The sequence below is a fragment of the Chiloscyllium plagiosum genome, unplaced genomic scaffold (assembly GCF_037043375.1).
Source record: "Chiloscyllium plagiosum isolate Xiang-an unplaced genomic scaffold, Cpla_swu_hap1 HiC_scaffold_2, whole genome shotgun sequence".
Lineage (NCBI taxonomy): Eukaryota > Metazoa > Chordata > Chondrichthyes > Orectolobiformes > Hemiscylliidae > Chiloscyllium > Chiloscyllium plagiosum.
Window position 1 is genome coordinate 161,987,320 of NW_028270140.1, and position 13,968 is coordinate 162,001,287.

Consider the following 13,968-nt stretch of genomic DNA (forward strand, 5'->3'; position numbering starts at 1 on the left):
TTGTTCTTGATCTGATGCTTTCTCTCTGTCTGGGTGTTGGGTCTGCTGGAAGATAGTTTTAGGGTGTTGTTTTTTGATCAGAGCAGACTCAATGGATTGAAGGGCTTTTTCTGTAGATTTCCGTGACTCTATGAAAATCAGGTAAATTGGCAACTTTATTGACATTGAGAAAATCTTTAAGTTTTGTACCAACTCAACAAATAGTGAGGTTTGATTTTCCACACATTACCGCAGTGAGGGTTGACACTCAGCTGTTTGTGACCATGGATACAGGCTGACAGTTTGTGTTGCTGAGAAAGTTAGTTCTCACCTTTACATTGTTTCTTGTACAAGGCTTCAACCAAGACAAGCTCCAGTTTTTCCAACAACTCAGCGTGCTCTAGTTCCCCGTTCACCCTCACCAGAATCTTCTGTTTCACCTCGAACCACTTCTCCAACTTGGGCCAATGGTCAAGAAAGCCCGTGAGTCTGTGAAAGGAGCCATAGGGGAGTCACAGTTACATCATAACCCAGCTGCCCCTCCCCGAGCCCACCTCACAGTCACACTAACACAGTCAGGGACTCACCAGATCCTGACTTCAGCCATCAACCCTGTGGGGTCACAGGGGTCACGGCTCACTTTGGTTCATTTACTGATGGAGGTTGGGGAGAATCACTGGATATTCATGTACCAGGATTATTTGGCTGACGTTTCTTTACCAGGCCAGTCTCACAACAGCTGCAGTTCACTGGTAGTTAGGAGTCAGGAACAGGATGAGGCCAATCAGCTTCTCAAGCCTGTTCCACCATTCAATGAGATGTGGCTGATCTATGGCCTAACTCCATATACCTGTCTTTTGCCTATATCCCGTAATATCTTTGTTGAACAAACCAAGTCTCTCAGATTTAAAATTAACAACTGATCCTTCATTCACTGCCAGTTGTGGGAGAGTTCCAAACTTCTCTCAGTCATTCTGTGTCAAAGTGCTTCCTAATATCTCTCTAATATCATTCCTGAAGAAGGGCTAATGCCCGAAACGTCGATTCTCCTGTTCCCTAGATGCTGCCTGACCTGCTGCGCTTTTCCAGCAACACATTTCCATCTCTCTCCTGAACGGCCTGGTCTACATTCCCAGACTATGCCCTCTCGATCTAGAATGCCCAACCAATGGATATAGTTTATCTTTATCTACTCTGTCTTTCCTTGTTAATATCTTGATGATTTTAATCAGACCACCCCTTAACTTTCTGAATTCTGGAGAAAACAGGTCTAATTTGTATAATCTCTCCTCATTACTTAACCCTTGAAGTCCAGGTATCATTGTTGTAAACCACATTGTACTCTCTCCAAGGCTAACATGTCCTTCCTAAGGTGTGGTGCCCAAATCTGCTCTCAGTACTCAAAATAGAATTTAACCAGGATTTTATCTAACTGCAGAATAATGTCTGCATCCTTAGACCCCAGTCCTTGAGATGTAAAGGCCAGCATTTAATTAGCTAGCTTGATTATTTTCTGCGCCTGTTTGTGTCAGTTTGAACATCTGTGCACCTGAACACCCCCCAGGTCTCTTTGGATATCCACTGTATTTAACTTAATACCATCTAGAAAGTACCTTGATCTGTCTTTTTTTATGTATAAAATGAATAACCTCTTGCTTCCTTACATTGCACTTCATCTGCCACAGTTTTACACATTCATTTAGTTTGTCAATATTCCTTTGTATCTTTATGCTATCATCTACACTATGCCACCAACTTTGTCATCAACAAACTTAGATATATAGTTTTCTATGGCACTATCCAAGTTGTTAATAGACGAGGTGAATAACTGAGGCCCTAACACAGATCCCTGTAGGACACCAATGGTCACACCCTGCCAATGTGAACACCCACCCATTATTCCTCCTTTCTGTCACCTGCCACTCACAATTTCCCAGCCATGTCAGTAATTTGTCCTCAATTCCATGGACTACTACCTCAGTTAAAGTCTCCCTTCTGTGAGACTTTATCAAATTATTTTTGGAAATCCATATAAACACCACCCATTAGACATTCCCCTGTCCACAACCTTAGTCACCATTTTCAAAATTTCAGAGAAGTTTGTCAGGTATGACCTAGCTGCCATGAATCTCTGCTGTCTCTCCCTGAATAACTGAAAATCTACAAGGTTCAATTACCCCCATCCTTGATTCCTATAACTGTCCCACCACAGAGATTAGTTCATTCTCCTGAGACACGGGGAACTGCAGGTTCCTGCATTGCAGGCTGACTGTCTGGGAAAGGGCTCTATGTTGAGTCACTCACTGGCAACAGGGGTCATGGTAGGATCACTTAATAAGGCCAGTGGTAATTATGGGGTCCCTCGTCAAGCCAGAGCTCCCTGTGGGTCACTCACTGAGTCCAATGGGCCCCTCACTGTGACCAGGAGTCACTATGGGCCCCTCACTGAGGCCGAGGGTCACTATGGACTCCCTCACTGAGGCCGAGGGTCACTATGGACCCCTCAATGAGGCCGAGGGTCACTATGGGCCCCTCACTGAGGCCGAGGGTCACTATGGACCCCCTCACTGAGGCCGAGGGTCACGATGAGGGATGAACAGAGGCCCTGAGTTCATTGTCAGGAATTCACTGGGGGCAGGTATCAAGACAGGAGGTCAGGGGTGACAATGGGTTCACTCACCGGGGCACCAGTTGCTCTTGTTCACGGCTGCTGCTTTCTGTAACAGCCAGATTGCTTTGGCTACTCTGCTGCATGCTGCCTGATCTCAGGCTCTCACTCCCAGAGACCGAACTGACTGAGGGAAAGAGAGAGATAACACTGCCTGAGTCAATGTCCAAACTACAGAGACTGCAATTTGCAACTAGCAACACATTCACTTATCAATCTTTTAAGAAATAATTAACTGTGGAAACTCTCCATTACTCTATATATCCCAGGGTCTCCCTCACTGTGCTCTCCATCCCCATCTCTCTATCCCAGACTTTCTATCCCTGTCTCTCTATCCTTGTCTCTATCCTAGTCTCTAAGCCAGTCCCTCCAGTCCAGTCCCCCTATCCCAGTTTCCCTATCCTGGTCTCTGTTCCCAGTCTCTATTCCAGACTCTCTATCCCAGACTCTATCCCAGTTTCCCTAACCCAGTCCCTATCCCAGTCTCTGTATCCCAGTCTCTATTCCAGTCACCCGATCCCAGTCTCCCTAACCCAGTCTTTCTCTCTATCCCAGACTCTGTATCCCAGTCCCTTTATACCAATCTCTCTGTCCCAGTCCCTTTATCCCAGTCTCTGGTCCCAGTCTCTATCCCAGTCTCTCTCTATATCCCAGTCTCTGTATCCCAGTCTCTGTCCCTATCCCAGACTTTATCCCAGTCTCTCTATCCCAGTCTCTCTCCCTATCCCAGACTCTATCCCAGTCCCTCTATCCCAGTCTCTCTTTCTATCGCAGACTCTATTCCAGACTCTGTATCCCAGTTTCTATATCCCAGACTCTATCCCAGTCTATCTAACCCAGTCTCTATTGTAATCTCTCTCTATATCCCAGTCTCTATCCCAGTCTCCCGATCCCAGTCTCTCTATCCCAGTCTCCCTATCCCAGTCCCTCTGTCCCAGTCTCCCTATCCCAGTCTCCCTATGCCAGACTCTATCCCAGTCCCCAGATCCCAGTCCCTCTGTCCCAGTCTCCCTATCCCAGTCTCCCTCCCTATGCCAGACTCTATCCCAGTCCCTCTATCCCAGCCTCTATTCCCAGTCTCTCCCTCACCATGCGGTTATACTAACGGTTGCAGTGTCAGCTGTTTGTGGAGCCTGCCTTACTTGTACTCTCGGAATTTCGAGCCAGGACAGTGTTGTCGGAAACATCCAGCAGGATGGCGATGTCCAGAGCGGGCCGTGGAGGGGGAGGATCTTTGGGAGCTTTTGGGTCAAAGACCAGGCTGGTCTTGGACTTCTTGGTCTTACTTGCTGCTTTGTCAGGGTCAACCCCAGTCAGCCACTTCTCCAGCAGTTTGGCTTGGTGAACAGTCACTGGGAATCCATCCAGAATCCAGCCACAATCCACCGGCAGAGTGCTGCAAGAAAACCAGGAGGCCAGGTGATGTTGCTGCTGAAGGGTCAGTGCACAGTCTGTCAAGGGAAGCTCACACGTTTATCACAGGATAGTTTAATGTAACTGGACTCCCCACAAGGAACACTCATCAATTTATTACAGAAACATGAAAACCTCATGCAAAGTAAAATCTTGGGAACCTGCAAGCTTTCCGTTTTAGCCTTTTCCTCCACATACCCAGTAATGGAGAAGGACACCAGGCACCTGCAATGATGCTACTTACCGTATACACTCAACAATAATCTCCACCAGCAACTCGTCTGGAACACTGCTCCCTTTCCTCAGAAACTTGGAGGCTCTCGCTCCCAACTCAGCCCTGATACTCAGCTGAAAGTAAAATAAACAGTCAATGTCCACAAACTGGAGAGAGGAAAAGTGCAAAACCCAGACACAGTACATAAATCACTGACCCTCACTGGGGTACAGTCCCACACACACTGACCCTCACTGGGGTACAGTCGCACATACACTGACTCTCACTGGGGTACAGTCCCACACACAATGACTCTCACTGGGGTACAGTCCCACACACACTGACTCTCACTGGGGTACAGTCCCACACACACTGACTCTCACTGGGGTACAGTCCCACACACACTGACTCTCACTGGGGTACAGTCCCCACACACACTGACTCTCACTGGGGTACAGTCCCACACACACTGACTCTCACTGGGGTACAGTCCCCACAAAAAATGACCCTCACTGGGGTACAGTCCCACACACACTGACTCTCACTGGGGTACAGTCCCACACACACTGACTCTCACTGGGGTACAGTCCCACACACACTGACTCTCACTGGGGTACAGTCCCACACACACTGACTCTCACTGGGGTACAGTCCCCACACACACTGACTCTCACTGGGGTACAGTCCCACACACACTGACTCTCACTGGGGTACAGTCCCACACACACTGACTCTCACTGGGGTACAGTCCCCACACACACTGACCCTCACTGGGGTACAGTCCCACACACACTGACTCTCACTGGGGTACAGTCCCACACACACTGACTCTCACTGGGGTACAGTCCCACACACACTGACTCTCACTGGGGTACAGTCCCCACACACACTGACTCTCACTGGGGTACAGTCCCACACACACTGACTCTCAATGGGGTACAGTCCCACACACACTGACTCTCACTGGGGTACAGTCACACACACACTGACTCTCACTGGGGTACAGTCCCCCCACACACTGACCCTCACTGGGGTACAGTCCCACACACACTGACTCTCACTGGGGTACAGTCCCACACACACTGACTCTCACTGGGGTACAGTCCCACACACACTGACTCTCACTGGGGTACAGTCCCACACACACTGACTCTCACTGAGGTACAGTCCCCACACACACACTGACTCTCACTGGGGTACAGTCCCACACACACTGACTCTCACTGGGGTACAGTCCCCACACACGCTGACTCTCACTGGGGTACAGTCCCACACACACTGACTCTCACTGGGGTACAGTCCCACACACACTGACCCTCACTGAGGTACAGTCCCCACACACACTGACCCTCACTGAGGTACAGTCCCCACACACACACTGACTCTCACTGGGGTACAGTCCCACACACACTGACCCTCACTGAGGTACAGTCCCCACACACACACTGACCCTCATTGAGGTACTGTCCCCACGCACACACTGACTCTCACTGGGGTACAGTCCCACACACACTGACGCTCACTGGGGTACAGTACCTACACACAGACTCTCACTGGGGTACAGTCCCCACACACACTGACCGTCTCCGGGGTACAGTCCCACACACACAGACTCTCACTGGGGTACAGTCCCACACACACAGACTCTCACTGGGGTACAGTCCCACACACACTGACTCTCACTGGGGTCCAGTCCCACACAGACTCTTATTGGGGTACAGCCCCACACACACAGACTCTCACTGGGGCACAGTCCCAAACTGACAGTTTCCCACTGGGGTACAGTCCCACACACACTGACTCTCACTGGGTTACAGTCCCACACATGCTGACTCTCACTGGGGTACTGTCCCACACACACAGACTCTCACTGGGGTACAGTCCCCACACACACTGACCCTCACTGGGGTACAGTCCCACATACACTGACTCTCACTGGGGTACAGTCCCACACAGACTCTTATTGGGGTACAGCCCCACACACACTGACTCTCACTGGGGTACAGTCCCAAACTGACAGATTCCCACTGGGGTACAGCCCCACACACACTGACTCTCACTGGGGTACAGTCCCAAACTGACAGATTCCCACTGAGGTACTGTCCCACACACACTGACCCTCACTGGGGTACAGTCCCACACACACTGACCATCACTGAGGTACAGTCCCACACACACTGACTCTCACTGGGTTACAGTCCCACACTGACTCTTATTGGGGTCCAGCCCCACACACACTGACTCTCACTGGGGTACTGGCCCAAACTGACAGATTCCCACTGGGGTACAATCCCACACTCACTGACGCTAACTGGGGTACAGTCCCACACACACACACAGACTCTCACTAAGGTACAGTCCCACACACACTGACCCTCACTGGGGAACAGTCCCACACACACTGACTCTCACTGGGGTACTGTCCCCACACACACTGACCCTCACTGGGGTACAGTCCCACACACACAGACTCTCACTGGGGTACAGTCCCCACACACACTGACCCTCACTGGGGTACAGTCCCACACAGACTCTTATTGGGGTACAGCCCCACACACACTGACTCTCACTGGGGTACAGTCCCAAACTGACAGATTCTCACTGGTGTACAGTCACACACACACAGACTCTCACTGGGGTACTGTCCCCACACACACTGACCCTCACTGGGGTACAGTCCCACACACACAGACTCTCACTGGGGTACAGTCCCCACATACACTGACTCTCACTGGGGTACAGTCCCACACAGACTCTTATTGGGGTACAGCCCCACACACACTGACTCTCACTTGGGTACAGTCCCAAACTGACAGATTCCCACTGGGGTACAGTCCCACACACACTGACGCTCACTGGGGTACAGTCCCACACACACAAACGGACTCTCACTAAGGTACAGTCCCACACACACTGACTCTCACTGGGGTACTGTCCCACACACACTGACTATCACTGAGGTACAGTCCCACACACACTGACCCTCACTGTGGTACAGTCCCACACACACAGACTCACACTGGGGTACAGTCCCCACACACACTGACTCTCACTGGGGTACTGTCCCACACAAACTGACTATCACTGAGGTACAGTCCCACACACACTGACCCTCACTGGGGTACAGTCCCTCACACACAGACTCTCACTGGGGTACAGTCCCACACAGACTCTTATTGGGGTACAGCCCCACACACACTGACTCTCACTGGGGTACAGTCCAAAACTGACAGATTCCCACTGGGGTACAGTCCCACACACACTGACGCTCTCTGGTGTACAGTCCCACACACACTGACTATCACGGAGGTACAGTCCCACACACACTGACCCTCACTGTGGTAGAGTCCCACACATACAGACTCTCACTGGGGTACAGTCCCACACACACTGACACTCACTTGGGTACAGTCCCAAACTGACAGATTCCCACTTGGGTACAGTCACACACACACAGACTCTCACTGGGGTACTGTCCCAACACACACTGACCCTCACTGGGGTACAGTCCCACACACACTGACTCTCACTGGGGTCCAGTCCCACACAGACTCTTATTGGGGTACAGCCCCACACACACTGACTCTCACTGGGGTACAGTCCCAAACTGACAGATTCTCACTGGTGTACAATCACACACACACAGACTCTCACTGGGGTACTGTCCCCACACACACTGACCCTCACTGGGGTACAGTCCCACACACACAGACTCTCACTGGGGTACAGTCCCCACACACACTGACCCTCACTGGGGTACAGTCCCACACACACAGACTCTCACTGGGGTACAGACCCACACACACTGACCCTCACTGGGGTACAGTCCCACACAGACTCTTATTAGGGTACAGCACCACACACACAGACTCTTACTGGGGTACAGTCCCAAACTGACAGATTCCCACTGGGGTACTGCCCCACACACACTGACACTCACTGGGGTACAGTCCCACACACACACACTGACTCTCACTAAGGTACAGTCCCACACACACTGACTCTCACTGGGGTACTGTCCCACACACACTGACTATCTCTGAGGTACAGTCCCACACACACTGACCCTCACTGTGGTACAGTCCCACATACACAGACTTACACTGGGGTACAGTCCCCACACGCACTGACCCTCACTGGGGAACTGTCCCACACACACAGACTCTCACTGGGGTATAGTCCCACACAGACTCTTATTAGGGTACAGCACCACACACACAGACTCTTACTGGGGTACAGTCCCAAAATGACAGATTCCCACTGGGGTACAGCCCCACACACACTGACACTCACTGGGGTACAGTCCCACACACACACACTGACTCTCACTAAGGTACAGTCCCACACACACTGACTCTCACTGGGGTACTGTCTCCCACACACACTGACTATCACTGAGGTACAGTCCCACACACACTGACCCTCACTGTGGTACAGTCCCACACACACAGACTTACACTGGGGTACAGTCCCCACACACACTGACCCTCACTGGGGTACTGTCCCACACACACTGACTCTCACTGGGGTACAGTCCAAAATTGACAGATTCCCACTGGTGTACAGTCCCACACACACTGACTATCACGGAGGTACAGTCCCACACACACTGACCCTCACTGTGGTACAGTCCCACACACACAGACTCTCACTGGAGTACAGTCCCACACACACTGACACTCACTTGGGTACAGTCCCAAACTGACAGATTCCCACTTGGGTACAGTCACACACACACAGACTCTCACTGGGGTACTGTCCCCACACACACTGACCCTCACTGGGGTACAGTCCCACACACACTGACCCTCACTGGGGTACAGTCCCACATACACTGACTCTCACTGGGGTACAGTCCCACACAGACTCTTATTGGGGTACAGCCCCACACACACTGACTCTCACTGGGGTACAGTCCCAAACTGACAGATTCCCACTGGGGTACAGCCCCACACACACTGACTCTCACTGGGGTACAGTCCCAAACTGACAGATTCCCACTGAGGTACTGTCCCACACACACTGACCCTCACTGGGGTACAATCCCACACACACTGACCCTCACTGAGGTACAGTCCCACACACACTGACCCTCACTGTGGTACAGTCCCACACACACAGACTCACACTGGGGTACAGTCCCCACACACACTGACTCTCACTGGGGTACTGTCCCACACACACTGACTATCACTGAGGTACAGTCCCACACACACTGACCCTCACTGGGGTACAGTCCCTCACACACAGACTCTCACTGGGGTACAGTCCCACACAGACTCTTATTGGGGTACAGCCCCACACACACTGACTCTCACTGGGGTACAGTCCAAAACTGACAGATTCCCACTGGGGTACAGTCCCACACACACTGACGCTCTCTGGTGTACAGTCCCACACACACTGACTATCACGGAGGTACAGTCCCACACACACTGACCCTCACTGTGGTAGAGTCCCACACATACAGACTCTCACTTGGGTACAGTCCCAAACTGACAGATTCCCACTTGGGTACAGTCACACACACACAGACTCTCACTGGGGTACTGTCCCAACACACACTGACCCTCACTGGGGTACAGTCCCACACACACTGACTCTCACTGGGGTCCAGTCCCACACAGACTCTTATTGGGGTACAGCCCCACACACACTGACTCTCACTGGGGTACAGTCCCAAACTGACAGATTCTCACTGGTGTACAATCACACACACACAGACTCTCACTGGGGTACTGTCCCCACACACACTGACCCTCACTGGGGTACAGTCCCACACACACAGACTCTCACTGGGGTACAGTCCCCACACACACTGACCCTCACTGGGGTACAGTCCCACACACACAGACTCTCACTGGGGTACAGACCCACACACACTGACCCTCACTGGGGTACAGTCCCACACAGACTCTTATTAGGGTACAGCACCACACACACAGACTCTTACTGGGGTACAGTCCCAAACTGACAGATTCCCACTGGGGTACTGCCCCACACACACTGACACTCACTGGGGTACAGTCCCACACACACACACTGACTCTCACTAAGGTACAGTCCCACACACACTGACTCTCACTGGGGTACTGTCCCACACACACTGACTATCTCTGAGGTACAGTCCCACACACACTGACCCTCACTGTGGTACAGTCCCACATACACAGACTTACACTGGGGTACAGTCCCCACACACACTGACCCTCACTGGGGAACTGTCCCACACACACAGACTCTCACTGGGGTATAGTCCCACACAGACTCTTATTAGGGTACAGCACCACACACACAGACTCTTACTGGGGTACAGTCCCAAAATGACAGATTCCCACTGGGGTACAGCCCCACACACACTGACACTCACTGGGGTACAGTCCCACACACACACACTGACTCTGACTAAGGTACAGTCCCACACACACTGACTCTCACTGGGGTACTGTCTCCCACACACACTGACTATCACTGAGGTACAGTCCCACACACACTGACCCTCACTGTGGTACAGTCCCACACACACAGACTTACACTGGGGTACAGTCCGCACACACACTGACCCTCACTGGGGTACTGTCCCACACACACTGACTCTCACTGGGGTACAGTCCAAAATTGACAGATTCCCACTGGTGTACAGTCCCACACACACTGACTATCACGGAGGTACAGTCCCACACACACTGACCCTCACTGTGGTACAGTCCCACACACACAGACTCTCACTGGAGTACAGTCCCACACACACTGACACTCACTTGGGTACAGTCCCAAACTGACAGATTCCCACTTGGGTACAGTCACACACACACAGACTCTCACTGGGGTACTGTCCCCACACACACTGACCCTCACTGGGGTACAGTCCCACACACACTGACCCTCACTGGGGTACAGTCCCACATACACTGACTCTCACTGGGGTACAGTCCCACACAGACTCTTATTGGGGTACAGCCCCACACACACTGACTCTCACTGGGGTACAATCCCAAACTGACAGATTCCCACTGGGGTACAGCCCCACACACTCTGACTCTCACTGGGGTACAGTCCCAAACTGACAGATTCCCACTGAGGTACTGTCCCACACACACTGACCCTCACTGGGGTACAGTCCCACACACACTGACCCTCACTGAGGTACAGTCCCACACACACTGACTCTCACTGGGGTACAGTCCCACAGAGACTCTTATTGGGGTCCAGCCCCACACACACTGACTCTCACTGGGGTACTGGCCCAAACTGACAGATTCCCACTGGGGTACAGTCCCACACACACTGACGCTAACTGGGGTACAGTCCCACACACACACACACTGACTCTCACTAAGGTACAGTCCCACACACACTGACTCTCACTGGGGTACTGTCCCACACACACTGACTATCACTGAGCTACAATCCCACACACACTGACCCTCACTGTGGCACAGTCCCACACACACAGACTCTCACTGGGGTACAGGCCCACACACACTGACTCTCACTGGGGTGAAGTCCCACAAACACAGACTCTCAGTGAGGTATAGCCCCACACACACTGACCCTCACTGGGGTTCAGTCCCACACACACTGACTCTCACTGGGGTGAAGTCCCACAAACACAGACTCTCACTGAGGTATAGCCCCACACACACTGACCCACACTGGGGTACAGTCCCACACACACTGACTCTTACTGGGGTACAGTCCCCCACACACTGACCCTCACTGGGGCACAGTCCCACACACACTGACTCTCACTGGGGTACAGTCCCACACACACTGATTCTCACTGGGGTACAGTCCCACACACACTGACCCTCACTGGGGTACAGTCCCACACACACTGACTCTCACTGGGGTACAGTCACACACAGACTCTTATTGGGGTACAGCCCCACACACACTGACTCTCACTGGGGTACAGTCCCAAACTGACAGATTCTCACTGGGGTACAGTCACACACACACAGACTCTCACTGGGGTACTGTCCCCACACACACTGACACTCACTGGGGTACAGTCCCACACACACAGACTCTCACTGGGGTACAATCCCCACACACACTGACCCTCACTGGGGTACAGTCCCATACACACAGACTCTCACTGGGTTACAGTCCCAAACTGACAGATTCTCACTGGGGTACAGTCACACACACACAGACTCTCACTGGGGTACTGTCCCCACACACACTGACACTCACTGGGGTACAGTCCCAAACTGACAGATTCTCACTGGGGTACAGTCACACACACACAGACTCTCACTGGGGTACTGTCCCCACACACACTGACACTCACTGGGGTACAGTCCCACACACACAGAATCTCACTGGGGTACAATCCCCACACACACTGACCCTCACTGGGGTACAGTCCCACACACACAGACTCTCACTGGGATATAGTCCCACACACACTGACTCTCACTGGGGTACAGTCCCACACAGACTCTTATTGGGGTACAGCACCACACACACTGACTCTTACTGGGGTACAGTCCCAAACTGACAGATTCCCACTGGGGTACAGTCACACACACACAGACTCTCACTGGGGTACTGTCCCCTCACACACTGGCCCTCACTGGGGTACAGTCCCACACACACTGACTCTCACTGGGGTCCAGTCCCACACAGACTCTTATTGGGGTACAGCCCCACACACACTGACTCTCACTGGGGTACAGTCCCAAACTGACAGATTCTCACTGGTGTACAGTCACACACGCACAGACTCTCACTGGGGTACTGTCCCCACACACACTGACCCTCACTGGGGTACAGTCCCACACACACAGACTCTCACTGGGGTACAGTCCCCACACACACTGACCCTCACTGGGGTACAGTCCAAAACTGACAGATTCCCACCGAGGTACAGTCCCACACACACTGACACTCACTTGGGTACAGTCCCAAACTGACAGATTCCCACTTGGGTACAGTCACACACACACAGACTCTCACTGGGGTACTGTCCCCTCACACACTGGCCCTCACTGGGGTACAGTCCCACACACACTGACTCTCACTGGGGTCCAGTCCCACACAGACTCTGATTGGGGTACAGCCCCACACACACTGACTCTCACTGGGGTACAGTCCCACACACACAGATTCTCACTGGTGTACAGTCACACACGCACAGACTCTCACTGGGGTACTGTCCCCACACACACTGACCCTCACTGGAGTACAGTCCCACACACACAGACTCTCACTGGGGTACAGTCCCCACACACACTGACCCTCACTGGGGTACAGTCCCAAACTGACAGATTCCCACTGGGGTACAGCCCCACACACACTGACACTCACTGGGGTACAGTCCCACACACACACACTGACTCTCACTAAGGTACAGTCCCACACACACTGACTCTCACTGGGGTACTGTCCCACACACACTGACTATCACTGAGGTACAGTCCCACACACACTGACCCTCACTGTGGTACAGTCCCACACACACAGACTTACACTGGGGTACAGTCTCCACACACACTGGCCCTCACTGGGGTACTGTCCCACACACACAGACCCTCACTGGGGTACAGTCCCACACAGACTCTTATTGGGGTACAGCCCCACACACACTGACTCTCACTGGGGTACAGTCCAAAACTGACAGATTCCCACTGGTGTACAGTCCCACACACACTGACTATCACGGAGGTACAGTCCCACACACACTGAC

General features: G+C 52.4%; 1 protein-coding gene across 1 annotated transcript in view; it reads right to left on the minus strand.

Moving 5' to 3' along the window:
- spef2 (sperm flagellar and cilia associated 2) overlaps positions 1-13,968 on the minus strand; it is an 894,484-nt gene that overhangs the window by 715,393 nt on the left and 165,123 nt on the right. The window contains exons 15-18 of the mRNA XM_087994173.1: positions 4,305-4,408; positions 3,790-4,043; positions 2,660-2,774; positions 311-468 (exon numbers count right to left, since the gene is read on the minus strand). Of these exons, the coding sequence (XP_087850299.1) occupies positions 311-468; positions 2,660-2,774; positions 3,790-4,043; positions 4,305-4,408 (631 nt within the window). The remainder of the gene's footprint in view (positions 1-310; positions 469-2,659; positions 2,775-3,789; positions 4,044-4,304; positions 4,409-13,968) is intronic.